Source organism: Heloderma suspectum, chromosome 3, assembly GCF_057233095.1.
Source record: "Heloderma suspectum isolate Gila_16-S chromosome 3, 16-S_ref, whole genome shotgun sequence".
Lineage (NCBI taxonomy): Eukaryota > Metazoa > Chordata > Lepidosauria > Squamata > Helodermatidae > Heloderma > Heloderma suspectum.
This window is the reverse complement of record NC_139460.1, coordinates 13,380,001-13,400,855: the sequence shown is the minus strand read 5'-3', so window position 1 is coordinate 13,400,855 and position 20,855 is coordinate 13,380,001. Positions and strand designations below refer to the sequence as shown.

Sequence of the window (20,855 nt, the reverse complement as noted above, 5' to 3'; positions counted from 1 at the left end):
GTTGGAAAAGAGTGTTTGCTATGATCAGTGTGTTCTCTTGGCAAAACTCTATTAGCTTTTGTCCTGCTTCATTTTGTACACCAAGGCCATGCCTGCCTGTTATCCCGGTGATTTCTTGACTTCCTACTTTAGCATTCCAATCCCCTATGATGAAGAGGACATCTTTTTTTGGTGTTAGTTCTAGAAGGTGTTGTAGGTCTTCATAGAACCGATCAACCTCAGCTTCTTCAGCATCAGTGGTTAGGGCATAGACCTGAATTACTGTGATGTTGAATGGTTTGCCTTGGATTCATACTGAGATCATTCTATCGTTTTTAAGATTGTATCCCAGGACTGCTTTTCCCACCCTTTTGTTGACTATGAGTGCTACTTCATTTCTTCTAAGGGATTCTTGTCCACAGTAGTAGATATGATGGTCACCTGAATTAAATTCGCCCATGCCTGTCCATTTTAGTTCGCTGATTCCCAAGATGTCGATGTTCAATCTTGCCATCTCATGTTTGACCACCTCCAGCTTACCTTGATTCATTGATCTGACATTCCAGGTTCCTAAACAATATTGTTCTTTACAGCATCGGATTTTCTTTTCAACAAGGGGGTAATGAAATGCAAACCATAGTTTAACCAAAATACACACTTATACCCCACTCTAGCAGCCAGTATAGTAAACTGTTTGGAAGTACCATTAGGGGTGCAATCCTATGTATGTTTAGACAGAGGACAGTCCTGCAACTCCCAGCATTCCCCAGCCAACTATGCTGGAGTTGTAGGACTGTCTTCTGTCTAAACATGCATAGGATTGCGCCCTAAAAGAGGCAAATCACCCGGCAACCAACAGGGAAAAGCAATCCAGACCACAACAGTGCCACAATCAGAAAAGCAGGAAATACAGTCAGGGCCAGAAATATTGGAACAAGGATAACTGTTTTGGCAGTTGGCCTCTGTACATCACCACATTGAAGTTGAAAGGAAACACACCCAGATGGGAGCAAAGTCAGGGCTTTCAGCTGTAATTCAAGGGGTTTGACAAAAGTGGGGCACTAACCATTCAGGAAGGACAGCCAGTGGCATACACACACACCCATCGTTGCTGGCTCATAAGTAATGGAACAAATCAACATCATTTCAAGCTTAAGGATCACCTTTAATACCTGGATGAAAATCCTTTGCAGTCAATGACTGCCTGAAGTCTGGAACCCATGGACATGACCAAATGCTGAGTTTCCTCCCTCGAGATGCTTTGCCAGGCCTTTACTGCAGCTACCTTCAACTGCTGCTTATTTGTAGGTCTTTCTGCCTTCAGTCTTGTCTTCAGGAAGTGAAAAGCATGCTCCCTGGGGTTGAGGTCAGGTGACTGACTTGGCCATTGAATAACATCCCACTTCTTTGCCTTGAGAAACTCTTGGGGAGCTTTTGCTGTATGTTTTGGGTCATTATCCATCTGCAATATGAAGCGGCATCCTATTAGTTGGGCAGCATTTGGCTGAATCTGAGCAGAAAGTATAGCTCTATACACTTCAGAATTCATCCTGCTGCTTTTATCAGCAGTCAGGTCATCAATAAACACCAGTGACCCAGCTCCATTGGCAGCCATACATGCCCATGCCATAACACTGCCTCCACCATGTTTGACAGATGATGTGGTATGTCATGAGCTGTTCCTTTCCTTCTCCATACTTTTCTCTTCCCATCATTCTGGTACAAGTTCATCTTGGTTTCATCAGTCCAAAGTATCTTATTCCAGAACTGCGCAGGCTTTTTAGGTGTTTGCTGGTGAAGGCTAATCTGGCCTTTCGGTTCTTGAGCGTTACCAGTGGTTTGCACCTTGTTGTGAAGCCTCTGTATTTACATTCATGAAGCCGTCTCTTGACTGTAGATGTTGACAATGACATGCCTACCTCCACAAGAGCGTTCTTGACCTGGCTAGATGTTGTGAAAGGGTTCTTCTTCACCATGAGCAGAATTCTGCAGTCATCCACCTTAGTTGTCTTCCGTGGTCTTCCAGGCCTTTTGCTGTTGCTGAGCTTGCCAGTTAATTCCTTCTTTTTCAGGATGTTCCAAACTGTTGTACTGGCCACTCCCACTGTTTTTGCTATCTCTCTGATGGGTTTATTTTGTTTCCTCAGCCTAATGATGGCCTCCTTCACTCGCATGGCCACCTCTTTGGACCTCATGTTGGGAGTTCCAGTGAACAGCTACCAAACGCACATGTAACACTCAGAACCACCTCCAGGCCTTTTATCTGCTTGATTGGTCATGGGGTACCCAGGAAACAGGCCACACCTGGCCATGCAGCTGCTTGTCGGCCATTTGTTCCATTACTTATGAGCCACCAACGATGGGGGCCTGTGTATGCCACTGGCTGTCCTTCCTGAATGGTTAGTGCCCCACTTTTGTCAAACCCCTTGAATTACAGCTGAAAGTCCTGACTTCGCTCCCATCTGGGTGTGTTTCCTTCCAACTTCAGTGTGGTGGTGTACAAAGGCCAACTGCCAAAATAGTTATCCTTGTTCCAATATTTCTGGCCCTGACTGTAACTTAAATGTAGAGCAGATAACTCCCAAAAGTGAGCCAAGCTACAAGACTATCGATCAATCTTCCCCAACCTGGTTTCCCTCCATCTGGCTACAACTCCCACCACCCTCATGATGGCTGTGGAAGGTGGGAGTTGTAGTCCAACACCTCAGGAGGGAAACCAAAGTGTGGAAGGCTGCTATAGATCAAGGCATACAGATGTAGGAGATGGTCAAAGAATTAAGTATCCAGAAAACATTTATTCTTTTTACAGATGGGGAATGCTGAAGCTGAAACTAATCCCAAAGACAATCTGTGAGTCTATGGCTGAGAAAGCAAAATGCATATGGAGCAGGTAACTCAAGACAGTGAGCCAAAGCACAGACTACAGGTCCAGGCATATTTGGTCAAGGAGTTAAACATACAAAAATACTGTTTTCAGGGGTATCACTTTCCTCATAACACTCTCCTGTTTTCCATTACCTACTCTCTTTGGTTTCCTGTGTGGGGCTTGTTGGGTTTTTTTTAATATCACAGCTTTTGCTGTGTTCTGCACCTGGTGCTGGGAACGGATCCTTAGTTGGAGGGTTAGCGTCAGTAGGCTCCTTGCCCATAGCTGGGCCACAAACCTCCGGAAGCACATGGGCTCTTAAAAACAGAATCCTATGGCATGCTTTACTGCTGTGAAGCTATAACCAATACAGTTGTGGCCTGCCTTTTCTCCAAACTTGGTCCTTGGTGTGTTTCCTTCAAGCCCACCCTCAGAAGAACATAAGAAGAGCCACGCTGGATCAGACCAAGGGTCCATCTAATCCAGCATTCTGTTCACACAGTGGCCAGCCAGCTGCCCACAGGAAAACCACAAGCAGGGCATGAGTGCAACAGCACCCTCCCACCCATGTTCCCCAGCAACTGCTGTTCATAAGCTCACTGCCTCTGGTACTAGAGGTAGCCCTTAGCCATCAAGACTAGTAGCCATTGATAGCCTTCTCCTCCATGAATTTGTCCAGCCCCCTTTTAAAGCCATCAAAGTGGTGTCCATCACTACATCTTGCGGCAGCAAATTATCTATGCACTGTGTAAAGAAGTGCTTCCTTTTATCTGTCCTGAACCTGTGCATGAGCACACCATTTTTCTCTCTCACCTGAGGAGTTACGCATCAGAAACACATTCAAGAAACTGAGCGCGTTTGAAAATCAGGCCCTATTCTGGCATTATCCTCGTGTGTAAGCTCTACACGTGAGGAAGAGGAGGAGCAGCAATGATGTGCATGCTGGCGCCAGCCCCTCTTTCGCCGTTCTCACTGTCTACACATGGAGGTTGACTGTCTGCAGAAAAGAAGCGCCTCTGTCCATAGAGGCTCTCCTGAAAATGTTAGAGCCTTGGAAAATCCGGAGATGGCGAGCTCTCCTTCACCAAAAGTATTTAAGCAGAGGCTGGATGGCCATCTGTCAGTGATGCTGTCATTGCAAGATTCCTGCGTTGAGCAGGAGGTTGGACTAGATGGTCTCCAAGCAACTAGGAGATGTTTTTCTCCATGTCTCATAATACTACAACCTAGGGTCATCCAATGAAGCTACGTAGTGGGAAATTCAGGACAGATAAAAGGAAGTCCTTCATCACACAGCTCATAGTTCAACTATGACATTTGCTTCCACAAGATGTAGTGATGGCCACCAATTTGGATGGCTTTAAAAGGGGATTATGCCCATTCTAATAAACAATTAAAAACAAGGTTTTAATAAAATATTACAAACAAGGTTAAAAAGATCTACAAACAGTCCTCAAGTATTCCCTGCCTACATATTATAATTGGTACCTGTATCTGGGCTATACAGATTTTGCAATACCCGTGTCCCATACGCATTTCGACCTATACGGTCTTCATCTGTGGGAAAATAAACACAAATTACAGCCCATATAATAATGAATTACAAATAATGTCTCATAATTACAGAGATTCTACATTAAGCCTGTAAAACAAAAATAAAGAGCTTTAAATATACCTAAAATATTAACACTGACACAATCAGTAACATAGCTCAAAAAATAACTAAAAAATAATAAAAGGTATATTTACCAACAGTTTTTAAACTAGTAACATTGTTGGCTTCTCACAAAGTGGCATATATGAGAGCTTCGGCTATTGGGTGGTATAGAAATGAAATGAATAAATAAATAAATAAATAAATTTCCAGGTTATCATGCCACAATAATACAAAATAAAAAAATTAATCCCTTACAACAAAAGGAGCAACCCACCAGCTGAAACCCCTTAAGACTTTCTTACCCAAGATAGTAAAGTTCTTCCATCAATATATACTGAACAGGACAATATCTACCTCTATTCCAAGAAAAAAGAAGATTTTTAATGCTACATCCTACTCTACCACGCGGCTTGGATGCTGTGAGTAGCCATCCACTATTGTAATCTGGGTTACTAAATAAGGGCCTTAATGAAGGCTCAGTGCAGGAGCATTATCAATTTAGCAAAGGGTAAGTACCCCTCATTATCTAATGCTAAATGTGTTGCTCCCAGGGTCAAGGAACCTAAGAAATTTTAAATTCACATGCACACCGAGAAGCCAAAGAAACCAAAACCCATGTACGGTACAGAGAGAACAACTGCTTAAAAACATAGTACAAATAAAATAATCCTAAAATTACAATCAGAAAAACTATGTTGCTAAGATACAACAAGCAAGTAACAGAGTAAAACAATGGCAAGTATGGTATGAAACTAATTAGAAAACCAACACAGAGGAAATTACAAACATGGCATCCAGCTGAATTCCTCATTAAGCCCATAAGGCAACATTGTATGGCGGCTTCTTTGTGTGGTTTAGGATATTACCTTTTCTCTGCGAATATTTAAAAGGGGATTGGACAAATTCCTGGAGGAGAAGGCTATCAATGGCTACTAGTCCTGATGGCTATATGCTACCTCCAGTATCAGAGGCAGTATGCCTTTATACACCAGTTGCTGGGGAACATGGGTGGGAGAGTGCTGATACACTCATGTCCTGCTTGTGGGTTCCCAGTTGACAGCTGATCGGCCACTGTGTGAACCCATAATTTAAACATCACTATGACTTCTTGATGTCTCTTTGTAGCACAACTGGCAAAGTATAAACCTGAAAATTAAGTAAATGCTTTGGGGTAAAATGTCAGTCTAGACAGCATAGTAAGAAGCAGAGACATCACCTTGCCGACAAAGGTCCGTCTAATCAAAGCTATGGTTTTCCCAGGAGTAATGTATGGCTGTGAGAGCTGGACTATAAGGAAGGCTGAGCGCCGAAGAATTGATGCTTTCGAACTGTGGTGCTGGAGAAGACTCTTACGAGTCCCCTGGACTGCAAGGAGGTCAAATCAGTCCATCCTAAAGGAAATCAACCCTGACTGCTCATTGGAAGGACAGATACTGAAGCTGAAGCTCAAATATTTTGGCCACCTAATGCGAAGAGAAAACTCCCTGGAAAAGACCCTGATGCTGGGAAAGACTGAAGGCAAAAGGAGAAGGGGACGGCAGAGGATGAGATGGCTAGATAGCATCACGGATGCAATGAATATGAACTTGAGCACGCTCCGGGAGAGAGCGCAGGACAGGAAGGCCTGGCGTGCTATGGTCCATGGGGTCATGAAGAGTCGGACACGACTGAACGACTGAACAACAAAATGTCAGTAGTTTTTGGTGAGTGTGAAAGGTTGGATGCCCTGACCAAAACAACTATTCAGGCGCTATGTCACCAAAGGATCTCCATTTATACAATTTGGGCATGATTCAGCCCCAGGTAAACACCAATATGTTCCATGACTGAGTTCAGCACAGGCTTAACTTTGCCCTGTTAAAATCAGCGGAATTTACCAGTGCTGAGCTGTAGCTGCATTATCTGCAAAAACAAAAATATAGGAGAGTGTTGATTTCATTAAGTATCCAGAGAACACCCAGGCGAAACATTCCTAACCAGAGCCTAGAGGAAGGGGTGTGCAGGACAAGGAGGAAAACCAAGTATTATCCTTGAAAGTGTAGATGGGATGGGAGATAGGGGGGTGGAGAGGTGGTGGCTCGCCCAAAGCCACTTAAATCATCATCATCATCTACATCTGTAATAACAAAAGAGGGTGTATCTGTCCATCCGTTTGTCACTGCCACCATCCCAAGACCATTCAGTTTAGACGCCTGAGAAAAGGGACCCTAGGGGCATGCACCTTGAGGTAATTTTGTTTTTAAAATTCACTCATTAAGGGTGCAGTCCTATGTCTGCTAGACAGCGGCTAGACGGCCATAGGATTTTTCATTGTCTGGGAACTGAGCTCAGAGCCAGCTCTCCAAGGATGCTTCCCAGAAAACCGCCTCCCCACCACCTCCCCTGCCATCTCATAGGCAGTGTGGTTCGTCCCCAGCTCCGCACCCATAAGAGCAGCACAGAGCTGGGGAAAAGGGGGCTAGGCTAGATGGACCCCTGGTCTGGCTGTCCTTATGTTCTCATGTCTGATCCAGCAGGGCTCTTCTTATGTTATGGACCTTCTAATTCTAACATTCTAAGGTTAATGGCTTCTTCACATGGAGCTTTTATCCTGCTATTAAGATTGCTCACTCACGGATGCTTGCAGGCCCTTTACATGACGTCCTCAACCTCCAGGGCATCTCACACACTAAATGACCTTTATTTGGTTTTTAAATAGATCAGAGATAATGAGCTATCAAATTACCCAGCTTGTGTTCTGCTTGAGTTCCCTCTGTGGAAAAGGAAAAGCCGTAAGAAGAGGAGCTAAACCAATGAAACATATGGAAGACTCAGATAAGAGGGAGAAGGAGGGAGAAAGGGTGTGGTAAAAGTCCAGACTGGACTTGGAGGTCCGTGCCCAGCTGCCCTCCAATTAAGCTCTGGACACGCGGGTAAGATTCAACTTGAGTTTATTCGTGTACAATGAAGGCAGCTCTGTCAACCCAGAGGCGGCAGCAGCCCAGATCAACGCTCACCAGTTACATTTATAATCGATATGTGGCTAAATAAGTGACATCAGCCAAGCCCAGCGCGCATGTCTGGTCCTTATCAACTGAGCTTTTACTGAACCCCCCCCCCCCCCAGCTTCTTCTCAGAGCCCTGCAACTTTTGCAAGGACAATGATTCTTAGGTCTGGGGTGAGTTGCTATGGAGACAAGATAACTTATCTCTACTGTCCTAACAGTTTCTTCTTCTGTAGAAAGAAACAAAGACAACAGTTATGGGCTTTTGAGGAATCTGCCACATTGGCACAAAGAAGCCGATCAACATGGCCTTGCCTTAGTTATTTTCCACAGGGGTAGGGGGGAAAGGAAGCACGTGTAAAGGGAGTTCATTGTGTTCCTGCATTTAAAACGGAAGCAGAAAGCCCCGTTTTAAATGCAGGATTTTAGGCTGGCATAGAGATGCTCTAAGAACATAAGAATTGCCATCCTAGGTAAATTGGTTGAAAGCATTATTAAAGAAAAGATACAATTGATAAGCATATAGAAGGACAAACCCTGCTGAAAAAGAATCAGCATGGTTTCTGCAAAGGTATGTCCTGCCTCCCTAACATTTTAGAGTTCTTTGACAGTGTCCATAAACACGTGGACAGGGGAGATCGTTTACTTGGACTTCCAAAAGGCTTTTAACAAAGTTCCTCACCAAAGACTCCTGAGCAAACGTAGCAATAATGTAATAAGAGGCGAGGTCCTCTTATGGATCAGTAACTGGTTAAAGAACAGAAAGTAGAGAGTAGGAATAAATTGTAAATTCTTCCAATGGAGGGAAGTAAACAGTGGGGTCCCACAGGGATCTGTATTGAGGCAAATGCTTTTCAACTTATTCATAAATGATCTATCAAATAACATCTTTAAAATGCATCTATTGAACTGCACTGGTAACAGCCATCACCAATTTGTTAATGTACATACACTGAAGATGGGAAGCGGATGATGCAAAAACCCAGAAACACAGCACATGACCCTCCCTCCCTGGAGGACACGCATAGGATGAGGATGGAAAACACATCTTCAGATGCTGTTGGACTGCAACTCCCGTCATTCCTCAACACAGGCTATGCTGGCTGCTGGGGCTAATTGGAGTTGGAGTCCAACACCATCTGGTGGGCCATACGTTCCCCTCCCCTGCCTTAGATCAGGACATGAAGCATCTCAGCCATTCATGGGTCCAATCAGTGACAGCTGGCGGTTCCAGTTTTGGTGGGGCTCTGCATCCATTCTAGGTTTCAGTCAGAACCAGCCAGAACTCTAAATGAGCCATCGAAAGGCTGAACCCTACCCCCAAAATGGGTTCAGCACCTTGGATAGCTCCTTTAGCGTTCTGGCTGGTTCTGACTGAAACCCAGAATGGAATTTCTGCCCCGCCGAAATCGGAGCCACCGGCCCCCACTGGGTGCATTCACTCGGCTCTCGGCTTTGCCTTTTAACCCTCCTCCCATCAACCCGCACTGCCTACATTTCCCAGAAGGCTTTAGGGCAGGAGGAGGAAGTGAGGAGTCCCGGCGCGCCCAGCAGGAACTACATTTCCCAGGGAGCCATTGGGCTCCGGACCGGAAGTGGGTGCTCTTTTTGTTTCAATTGCGTTCTATGGCTCCTGCAAGAAGCGGTTAGGAAGATGCAGGGAGTTGGTGGGTTCGGGGCGAGGCTCCTGGTCCGGGGAAGCAAGGGGTTCTCGACATCGCTAAGAGGTATGTTAGCCCATTGCCAGGCTGCGATGCAAAGGTCCATTCAGGCTGCAGGTCCTAAGAATAGTTAGTGACCTGAGAGTAACGCTGATTGTACTCAGTGTTGCTTATTTCTGAGCAGATGTGCGTAGTAGTGCTCTATTAGGGTGCGATCCTATGCACGTTTAGACAGAAAAAAGTCCTGCAATTCACAGCATGCCCCAGCTAGCCATGTTGGACTTCTTTGTGTTGGACATGTGGGGGGGTCCTAAACATGCATAGGATTGCACCCTTAATTGAGTATTTTAAGCAAGCTTTCATAACCCCCGTGTGTTTGTCTCTTCTGAGATACTGAAGGAAGCGTAGGATAACTTCTGTGAACTGCCCCGAGAGCTTTGGCTATGGGGTGGTGCAGAAATGTAATGAAACGAACCCATGATTTAACAGATGAGAGGTTTTGTTCCTTGTTCGGAGAAAAAGCTCTGTGATGCTAAAAAAAAAAACCACACACACACAAACAAACAAACCTGCTTCTAAGGGAGCAATCCTGTCGGGATTGGCGGCCACCACCGCCAAACTTGGAGGCATCCGCCTATCCAACGCAGGGCGGGTGGAGCGTGGAGGGGATCCTCCACGCTCTGGCCACCTGGCATTTGTGGCTAGACAGCCGAAATCGCAGGACTTCAGAGCCGGGCGGGGGGGAGGCTGGGCGATGCATAGGAAGTGTCGTACTGGCATTTCCACACTCCCCGCCCCTGGGAACACCCCCTTTTGCCCCATCCCGCACTGCTCTTCCGAGTGCGGAGCCCAGGGATGATCCGCGCCACCTATGAAGCTGCGGGAGTGGGGGCGGGGAGGAAGTCTTCCAGGAACCGAAAGATGCTATGGCAATCTAGTCACTGTCTAGCAGCCATAGGATTGCACCCTAAGAAATTATACAAGTCTGGCTGGTATCTTTGCCCAGAGGCTCAATAGCATAACAGGCTTAGAGCGCAACCCTATGTATGTTTAGACAGACAAAAGCCCTACAACTCCCAGCATTCCCCAGCCAGCATGGGAAATGCTGGGAGTTGTAGGGCTTTTGTCTGTCTAAACATGCATAGGGTTGTCTCCTAAAGATGCATAGGACTGTGCTGTTAGGGCGCAATCCTATGGGATGCGCCCTGCGTATTTGTAAACCTCCAAACTTGGAAGCTTCTGAATGTCCATTTTAGATGGATGATTTTGCCCATCTAGCAGAGGCTTCAGGGAAGGGAAGGGAAGGGCAGGGCGGGGCGGGGCAGGGCAGGGCAGGGCAGGGCATGCCTCATAGCCTCACGACCTCAGTCTCTTCCCCTCCCCGAGGAACACCCCCTTTCACTCCCTACAAGCTTGTGTTTGTGAACTTATAGCAGCAGCCGGCTCAATTCCTTCTGCGCTGGCAGCGACGGGGTGGAGGAGGACACAAGGAGCATGGTTTCCTGGCTCTGAGGTCGGAGCCAGGAAACCGAAATATCCTATGTCCCCCAGAGTTGCTCTCTTAAGGTGCAGTCCTGTGCACATTTAGACAGAAAATCGTCCTACAACAGCATGGCTGGCTGGGGAAGGCTGGGAGTTGTAGTACACTTTTCTGTCAAAACACGCATCGGATTGCATCCTTAGCATCTTATTCACACATTACATTTTTCAAGAGTGCAGCCGAATATTTTTTTTCCTTTCAACATTCACAGGGGCTTTGGAAACATATGTTTCTTACAGATACGTTCATGAGAAAACCAGGATGCGTTACTGCCTGTCCTCGTTGAATATATGCTTCCCTGTTCTCCCCAGTCTCAGCCCAGCAGCCCTTTTCTCTGTTGTTTTCCTTGTTACAAATTTTAACTTGTAATCTTCTTGGGGCAGGGACCTTGTCCTCTGCAAAGTGACATGCACACTGATGGAGCTATATTCCTGCATGCATGTATTTATTTATTTAAAACAGTTCTGTCTTGCCTTGCCTCAAAACAAAAAAACTAATGCGGTGAAGGACAGAAAAACATAAATCAGGGGTAGGGAACATGGTGCCCTCCCAAGAATTTTGGACCACAACTCCCATCAGCCCCAGCCAGCCTGGCCAATGATCAGGGATTATGGGGGTTGTAGTCCAGAAATCTAGAGGGCATACGGCGGCCTACCTCTGCTGTAAAATAACAATAAAACATCCCTTGCAGTCTAACCCTAAAACAGCAGCAGGAGATACTAAAATACAGCAAGTTGTATAAATATCCAAAATCAAGATACAGTTCAAACAGTTCAACAATACAATTCACCAGTCTGCTAGCTGGCAATCCTGGGCTTGGTACAATGTAATGTGTGAAGCGTGCAAAAGTACCCAGATTCAGTCTTTGGCATCTCCAGTTAAAAGGAGCAGATAGCAGCTGACCCTTCGCCTGGGACTCTGTAGAGTCCACAAGTATTGTAGACAGTACTTGGCCAGATAGACAAATAGTCTGACTGATACATAGGACAGCTTCCTATATTCCTAACTCGTATACAGAGACATATTATCATGGGATGAGGCCGTAGCTCAGTGGTAGAGCCCCTGCTTTGCATGCGGAAGGTCCCAGGTTCGATCCCAGCTAGGGCTGGAAAAGACACCCATATGAAATCCAGGGGGGAGTCACTTCCAGCTAGTTGCCCTCTAGAGCAGGGATAGGCAGTTTGGTGCCCTCCAGTTGTTTTATTTCTGTATTTAAAGTGTTTTTATCCTACCCCTCAGCCAAAAAGTCTGCTGGAGCAGCTTATGCGGAATCAGTAAAACAGGACAGTCCCTGCTTTACAATATAAAAAGGCATGACATGCAAGGAAAAATGGGTGGGATGGGAAGAGGGGGCGGAAAAGTATTTATTCAACAGGGGTGGGGGTGGTGTTGGACTCTGTCTCCCATCAGCCCCAGCCAGCACCACTGATGGCCGGGGATTTTGAATATTGTAGTCCAAAACATCTGGAGAGTAGCAGTTTGCCCAGCTCTGCTCTAGACAATAATGGGTTAGATGGGCGAATGGTCTGACTTGAGGGAAATTCTATCCCACCTGCTTGGAGATTTAACTTCTAGAAGAATCAGGATAGCCCAACTGGATCAGACCAAAGGCCTATCCACTCCAGTATCCTGTTCCCCACAGTGGCCAACCAGGGGTCTCCAAGGAGCCCACAGTAAGACATCAGAAGAGCCCTGCTGGATCCGACCAAGGTCCATCTAGTCCAGCATTCTGTTCACACAGTGGCCAAACAGCATGCTGTCTCCGGTACTGGAGGTTGCATGTAGCCGTCACTACAAATAGCCGTTGATAGCCTTCTCTTCCATGAATTTGTCCCATCCCCTTTTAAAGCCATCCCAAGTGGAGGCCATCACTACATCTTGCGGAAGTGAATGCCATAGTTTTACTATGCACTATGTGAGGAAGGACATCCTTTGATCTGTCCTGAATCTCCCACCAATCAGCATCATAGAATGACCCAGTTGGGTTCTAGTGTTATATGAGAAGGACAAAAATGTCTCCCTCTCCACTTTCTCCACAGCTCATGTAATTGTGTACATCCCTAAATGAGTGCTATAGGCCTCTCCCTCTGTTGCAACAGCATTACTCACCTTCAGAGGAGGCTTCGTCTTAATGTCTCAGCAAAATATGCTGGATTTTCTTTTAAGGATGTTGGAATGGATTTTTTGAAGGTTTCCTGTGCAAATAGATGAAGGCTGCAGGCCTGTGCACGCTTACCTGGAAGTAAACCCGCTGAACATAGCGGGGCTTGCTTCTGCAGAAAAGTGCCTAGACTTGCACTGCTGGAGCCCTTTTGGAATGCTGTGTCAAGCTGTTTGCAAAGAAGCAGATGCCTAAACCTTGTTGCCCTTCTCAGGTTTTGCTGCCTCTGCCCCAGCAAAGTCCTATGATGTGCGAAGAGTGGAAATAACCCCGCTGGAGCAAAGGAAGCTCACTTTCGACACCCACAGTCTAGTGAGAGATCTGGAGGCACACGGTGAGCTGAGGCTGTGGTTGAACAACTGCACTGAAGTCCTGCTAGAATCCTTTTCTGTGAACAGCTAGTTTTCTGTGTGCAGGGTTCTTCTGTGTACAGAGGAACAGTCCTTTTGTGAGCCCTTTCCTACATGCAGTCCAAAGTGGTATAGCCCACCTCAGTGGGAACTCAGTGAGAATCAGGCATGGAAGTCGGATTTTCCCTCCCCGCTTCCCACTTGACTTTTCCCCATAGGAGTGAATGGAAAGAAACCATTCCTTTTTTCTGGGTGAAGGTAAAGTGATGCAGTCGAGGACACCATAGGGGTGTGGGAACTTCCAGGCTCGCTCTCTTAACCACTCTGCTGCTCCTGTTTTCATTGCTGGTTATCATGTTACTGGTTTGGCTATCGTGTTACTGGTTTGGTTGACTTAAGTCAAGCAAACCAGTAATATGAGAAAACATCTGCCCTCCAGATTTTTCAGACTTGAACTCCCATCAGCCCCAGCCAGCATGGCCAACAGGAATGCTGGGAGTTGTAGTCCCAAACATCTGCAGAGCCCCAGTTTGTGGGTGGCTGACTTGAGTGTTTACGAGGTGGCTTGTGTTATGGCAATGTCACATGGTGGATGTATTTTTTCAAGTGGTCTCAAAGCATGAATAAGTGATCTAGTGGGAAGGGGGAAATATAGCATATCAGGGAAAATGTTGAAAATTAGAGCCTGCCCTGTTGTAGGAAATAGTACCGACTGCAAAGATTTGAATTTCTGTTTGGAAAACTGGTGTTCCTTCACTTCAAAATGGTATATGAAAATATGGCATATTGCTGTTAGGTCTAAATTTACATATTTTAGGGTGCAATCAGGTTAGACAGAAAAAAAGTCCTAAAACTCCCAGCATTCCCTAGGCAGCATAGCTGCCTAGGGAATCCTGCAAATTGTAGGACTTTTTTCAGTCATGAAAACATTGGATTGCACCCTTAAGGACTTAAAAGAATACAAATCCTTTATGAAAAAATGATTTTGTTTCTCATTACACATCCTTTGGGATGTTTTTCTTATGAAATATTGTTTTTCAGTATATGAGATTCAAAATCTTTTTTGAAAAGCTCTGCCTGATTTATCTCTCTGAGTTGCTGAGTTTTTTTCAATTTGTAATTAAAATAAAGGAATAATACACACATACCAGCACTTTCAAACCCACCATATGCCATTTTCACCATCCGGATGTAACTTTTCACCACATTTGAAAAGTGAGGTGAAAATTCAGCCTCCGTATGAAGGCAGCCTCTGGACTTGCATTGTGAGTTGTGAGCACTCGCTTGTTGTATGCCTACATTAAAAAAATTAAAAATGGACCCATGTTGAACGTTGGGTAGGCCTTGCCTCTAAAGACTGAAAGTTTCTGGGGAAGTTCCTTAGATAATGTCCTCCTTTAAAAATTACACCTTTATCTGCCCTGCAGGCTTTGTGAAAGAACAGGCCGAAACCATTGTGTCAGCATTGACAGCTTTGTCAACTGTCAGCCTGGATACCATCTATAAGGACATGGTGACCCAAGCTCAGCAGGTAGCACATTTCTCATCCTTTGATTCCTCGTCCTTCATGACCATAAAGACAGTTTGCATGCAGTGCCTTTCATGTTCACGATTCTTGGTACAAGGGATTGTTGACACACGGGCTGATTCACCCAACCATTTTCAAGGCGGGGATGTCGACTCATGGCAACTTTCCTGCTCACTTGTAAAATGGCCTTCTAAAAGAGTCTCCCATGTAGTAAGTTTATGAGGTCTCCAATGTGGTACTCATGGGCACCAGTGTGCCCACAGACACCTCTCCTGGCGCACACCAGTGTCATAGAATCATAGAATAGTGAGGCTGGAAGGGGCCTACAAGACCGTCCAGTCCAACCCCCTGCTCAATGCAGATATCCAGGTCAAAGCATCCCTGACAGGTGGCTGTCCAGCTTCCTCTTCAATGCCTCCAGTGTGGAAGAGCCCACCACCTCCCCAGGTAATTCGTCCCATTGCCGTATTGCTCTAACAATCGAGACGTTTTTCCTGATGTTCAGCCGGAATCTGGCTTCCTGTAACTTGAGCCCATTATTCCGTGTCCTGCACTCTGGGATGATCGAGAAGAGATCCTGGCCTTCCTGTCTGTGACAACCTTTCAAGTACTTGAAGAGCGCTATCAGATCTCCCCTCAGTCTTCTCTTCTCAAGGCTTATCATGCCCAGTTCTTTTAGTCTCTCCTCATAGGACTTTGTTTCCAGGCCCCTGCACCTCCTGTCTGTTAATTCTCAAGATTTTTTTCCATTTAAAAAACGTTTTTTAATGGGGAGGCTGGCATGCTGCAAAGTGAATTGCTGCCCTCCAGTGCCGTCTTTATTTGAGTTCATAAGAATGGTGTGTTTGGTTTTTTTGGAGCTCAGCCCTTACCTCTGCCTTGTACTTTGGTTCTTGGGCAAGTTAGTCGTGTGTGTGTGTGTGTGTGTGTGTGTGTGTGTTAGGTTTCTGGGAAATGAGTGTTTGGTGACTGGCCATGCCACCTACGGCAGCCATTTTATGAATGGGCAAGCCTCCCCCTAGCCCTGCCATAACAGCCATTTTGTAAGAGTGCCCATGGCACTCTCAAAATTCTGAAAGCAAGCAGGGGGAGGGATGAGGCTACCTTCTGCTTGAAGAGCCCAATGCTCCTCTAGGTTATCAGTTCACTGTCGAACTGTTCTTGCCATCAAGAAGTTTCTCCTAATATTCAACCACAAACTACCCTCCTGTAATTGAAACCCATTAGATCAAAGTCCTGGCCTGTTGTCCGAATACATGCCTGAAAGAAAGATCTGGAGGCTTTCTTTTTTTTTAGTGAACTACACACGAGGTGGGTGTGCTTACCTGAGTTCCAGTGGAGAACAATGGTGTGGAAAACCCATTTCAACAGCCTGACACTGGTTGTGGATTCTAAACCTTCGCTGTTCCACATGCTTAATTTTGCTGATGCACTTAACCATGAGTTCTGTCACTGCCAAAGCTGGGAAAACCTCTTGCGTACAAGGTTGTGTCTCCACAAATGTAGAAGATTATAGTGTTTTGTTTTTAAATTCATGGCTATGAAAAAAGGTTTTGGGGTCTTACATTTGCTATATTGGGTGAAGGTGGAAGCCCAAATGTATTTGAGAACCTATTGTGCCTTAAAAAAAAAAAAAGTAGGGATACTTGCTTGAATCAACTAGAGCAGCTCCAACCTGATGTTTTTCAGGTATGTTGGATTGCAATTCTCCTCATCAGCCCTACTGGCTGGGGAGGATGGAATGTGTAGTCCATCACATCTAGAGAGCTGAACCAGGCTTCCCTGCCCTTCAAGCACCCATATTTTCTCCTCTGCGGTGTATGTGTATATATCTGAAATGGAAATGCACCCACCACCACCCCAAACCTGCTAAACCAAGTTTGTCCTCTTTGCCCAGAAAACTCTAGCCAAAGATTCCCCCCCCAAAATAAAATAATATTTTTGCCAGAAGAAATTAGAATTATTTCAAGAAGGGGTGTGTGTGTGTGTTTTTCTATGCCAGGAAATAACCGTGTGTGTTTCTTCTATGTTAGGAAATAACTTTGCAACAGATCATGGCTCATCTGGACTCCATTCGGAAAGACATGGTCATTCTCGAGAAAAGCGAATTTGCCAACCTGAGAGCAGAGAATGAGGTATTTCCCTACCGATGCACAAAGTTTGATTTGACTCTTCTGTTCTTTGCAGATGAGCGGCATAAGATAAACAGAGGAAAAAAGGCTGCGGTCAGCCTTGCTGCATTTTGCTTAGCGAATCTTGTTATGAGCATTTTTGCCTGCTCAAATTCACTTCTTTTCTTACTTTATTCTGAGTACTTCAGGATATTATTGGAAACTTAGGGAGAGCCGTGCTGAATCTGACCACATGTCTAGGGAGGGGTTGAACCTCTTTCAGTCCAGGGGCTGAATTCAGTTTCGGAGAAGCTTTTGGGCGGGGGGGGGGACATTCCAGTGGTGGGTGGGGCCATAGGACATGGAGTGGGACCAAAGATCCCTGCTTATTTTAGCTTAAAGCTCCTTCTGCCAGTAGCTAAGCCCTAGGAGAGGCATTTCAACCTTTTACAATGGGGGAAAAAACACCCCTGAGGAGTGGGTTTGGTTTACAGGCCTAGTCGAACATCCTGCTTCTCACAGTGGGTAACTGGATGCCTCTAGGAAGCCTACAAGCAGGACGTGAAAGCCACAGCCTTCTCCTGCTGTGGTTCTCCAGAAACTGGTATCCAGAGCTACACTTCCCCTGATCCTGAAGGTTGCTATTGTGACTAATAGCCATTGGTAGACCCCTCCCCTTCCCCTGCTCCAGGAATTCATCTAACTCCCTTTTAAAGCACTCAAAACAATGGTGACTGTCTCACCTTTTGGCAGTAAATTCCATCAGTTAATTAGGGGGTTGTGTGAAGACATCCGTCCCTTTCTCCATCCAGAATCTACGGCTTATCCCAGTTTCATATTTTATCTTTGAAAAATTGGAGCGTGTCCCACCTCTGTCGGTACAGCATGCAAAGATGAGGACGGTAGATATGTAGGCAGCTAATATTTATTCATTCGATCATTTTGTTTGTTTTCTTACATTTCTATCGTGCCCTTCCCCCAAGGAGCTTAGCGTAGTTTCCATATTTCACTCTTCACCCACCCCACTGCCTTTTTGTCCTCACAGCAACCCTGTGAGGTAGGTTAGGTCAGAATAACTCACCCGAGGTAACCCAGTGAGCTTCATGGCTGAGTTGGGATTTGAACCTGGTTCTCCTGGTATATCAGTATATCGGTATATGTGCAAAACTCTGCCTTGTTTTCACTCATGGTATGTTCTCCATGTCCGTTCTCCATTCACCTGCTCTGTTAATTTAACTCAGACAGTGATACTCTGCTTCCTGTCCACCATGAACCAGAAAATCCCTCGTTCAAATCTCACCTCCACCATGAACTTAGCACATGCATCATCTCCCATTATCTTCCTTTTTAAATTGAGCATCATCTGACTCAGGATGTTTCTCTCTTGTCTTCCTGCCCCCGGTATGTAGAAAATGAAAATCGAATTGGATCAAGTCAAACAGCAGCTACTGGTAAGTAGGCAAGAACCAGTTGAACTCAAACATTTTTCAGGCAGAGCCAGTGCTGCGTAAGAATGGTTGCAGCTGACCTCTCTGAGCCAAGAAAGAAAGGCCTTCGTTGGAACCAATGCTGCTGTTCTGGGCTTAGTGGCACAGGAACATAAAAGTCCATGAAAGCAAGGGAGAGACTGGGATATGGGTGGAGCCGTCCTGGGCATGGGGTCAGTGAGGAAAGGCTGGATGGTATGGAAAGAAGCTGAGCTTTGATGGTGGTTTTGACCCTCTGTGAGCCAGGAGTGGGGAAGGAGGAGGACATGGGTGGACTTGAACCCCTTCCCCGCCATCACCCAGGACCACAGGAGCAGTTGGAGGATCATGGGGGTGAACAGACAGGAGATGCTCCAGTCTTGATGGTAAAATTGGAGCGGGCATGTTTCTAAAAAAAAAAGCCCACTTAAATAAAGTTTAAATAAAAGCAGGCAATGAAGGGGCCAGGCACAATTCTCTTGTAGGGCTGTTCTAGATCCTGGTTGTTGCAGGTGGGAAGTCCCTCTCATGGGTATCCACCCACCTTCTCTCTGGTGGCAGAACCCAAAGGAGGACCTCCAAAGTGGAACAGAGTTCTTGGACAGGTTTACATGGGTTTCCTGATATATGATGTTCAGGGTTGTTGTTTTTTAAAGCGGGGGCGGTATTTGTTTTTGTTTTTAAAGAATGAAACCAGTCAGATCCGAGCTGAAAACAAGCTGGACATAAATCTGGAGAGAAGCCGGGTGACGGACATGGTAAGCAATGATTTGACATCCCCCTATCACCGGCCGCTCTGCTTAATCTGGCTTTTGTGAGATTGGCCATTTATTATTTTTAAATTCTTCAGTTCACAGATCAGGACAAAAAACTCATAGAAGCCACAACAGAGTTTCATCAAAAAGTAAGTGTTTTGCGCTAAGGAAGGTAGTGAGTGTGTGTGTGGGTGTGTGTGTGTGTGTGTGTGTGTGAGAGAGAGAGAGACAGAGAAGAGAGAGAGAGACAGAGAAGAGAGAGAGAGACAGAGAAGAGAGAGAGACAGAGAGAGAATTGTATTCCACTCCTCCATGGAAAGCTCAGAGTGGCTTCCCTGGAGTTCGCAGATGTCTCCCACCTGGACACTGATCTGACTCCTCCCTACTTACCTTCTGTAGAAGGTGCTCTCAGATGGTTCACTAAGCCATCTAAAAGCCAAGCTAAACATTACTTTGGAGCTCTGCATGTGGGAACGTCTGATGTAATTTTCCTTTTGTAAAAGTGGATGCTCCGGGTGGTGTCGGGGGGTAATTTGAATCTGGGCTGTAGCCCGGGGGGAAAGGGGTCTAGTCCTTCCCTCCCCAAGCAATGGGAAAGCAACCCTAAGAGTGGTGAAGCCTCAGCAACCCACCCAGACACTAGAAACTATGTGGAGCCCTGGAATTGTTTCCAGGAGTTCTCTACTCACTCTCCATGTTTCAAAAAGAGGCGTAAGATACTTACTTCTGTTGGGGTCAACCCAGAAGTTTCTAGGTCAGCCTTGTAAAAAAGCCCACCAAAGTTACTTGCCTGCAAAAACCTGTCCAGCTGGGGGCTGGCAGGGGTGGGATGGAGAACTCTGTGATAATCGAACAGCCCACTGCATTTCTGTGATAGATGAGGAGGATGGAGGTTCCTCTGGGCACAGAAAAGAGTACTCTGTCCCCTCTCCACCAGACCACTTGGCTGCCTACATGGAATTCCTTGTCGCCTGTGGCAAATCAGGGGTGCAGAACCCCAGTTTCTGGGGCTAATCTGGCTCACTAGGCTCCCCAGTCCAGCCCATGCAGCTTTCTTGGGTTCCTCTGGAGGATTTCCCCCTGGAGATGTCCCTGCTGTTAGCTCCGATCTGAGATGGGACATAACAGCAGAGGTTCTCCAGCACGCCGCTTCCCACTCCCATTCGCTCTCAGCATCAGCCAAGTCCCTTTCTCCAGGTTGATGAGAATCCTGGGCCTCCATGCCTCTTCTCAGAACGGAGAAAGTGAAAATTGGGGGTGGGGGGCAGGGGACATCCACTGACATCAAGCCACGGAGCTCCAAATGCAAAGCTCCAAATACGGAACTCAAATTTGTCCTGCACCCCTGGCTTAAATACCAGGTGGTTCTAATAAGATTTACCTTTGTGAGAAAACGTATTCCTTCTCACTGTGTCTATATTTCTCAAAAGAAGTAAGAAAGGGAAGTACATTAAGTTTTTTAACTCATGGTGGATGTTATTTGATTTAAAAGATATGTATGTCGCCCTTCAGCAGAGCTTCTAGGGCAGTTTACAGAACCTAAAGAAAATGCGTCAGTAAAATATAATTAATATGTTAAAACAAAATGTGCCCTGGGAGAATAAAAATATCTCTGCCTAGCACCAAAAGGGTAACAATGTTGGCACCAAGCAGGCCTCCTTGGGGAGGAAATTCGACAAACTGGGCGCTACAGCTGAAAAGGCGTTCTCTGTTTCTCTGGTCGCCCCCTGCCTTGTCTTGAATAGAAAATGACGCTGTGTCTTTCTAGGACTCGGGCACCAACAGTTCCGTTACGGA

General features: G+C 45.9%; 1 protein-coding gene across 5 annotated transcripts in view; it reads left to right on the top strand.

Annotated features, from left to right (window-relative positions):
* The first annotated feature begins 9,073 nt into the window (after positions 1-9,073).
* CCDC90B (coiled-coil domain containing 90B) overlaps positions 9,074-20,855 on the top strand; it is a 16,159-nt gene continuing 4,377 nt past the window's right edge. Inside the window, exons 1-8 of one of the 5 annotated variants that reach the window (XM_084842505.1) lie at positions 9,074-9,213; positions 13,063-13,182; positions 14,626-14,729; positions 16,760-16,861; positions 18,247-18,288; positions 18,990-19,061; positions 19,154-19,207; positions 20,827-20,855. The exon at positions 20,827-20,855 is cut by the window's right edge and continues 86 nt beyond it. In XM_084842505.1, the coding sequence (XP_084698631.1) occupies positions 9,141-9,213; positions 13,063-13,182; positions 14,626-14,729; positions 16,760-16,861; positions 18,247-18,288; positions 18,990-19,061; positions 19,154-19,207; positions 20,827-20,855 (596 nt within the window). In that variant the 5' untranslated portion in view covers positions 9,074-9,140. Of the gene's footprint in view, positions 9,214-13,062; positions 13,183-14,625; positions 14,733-16,759; positions 16,862-18,246; positions 18,289-18,989; positions 19,062-19,153; positions 19,208-20,803 lie in introns of all 5 variants that reach the window. The other 4 variants (XM_084842503.1, XM_084842506.1, XM_084842508.1 and 1 more) reach the window with 4 other exon arrangements.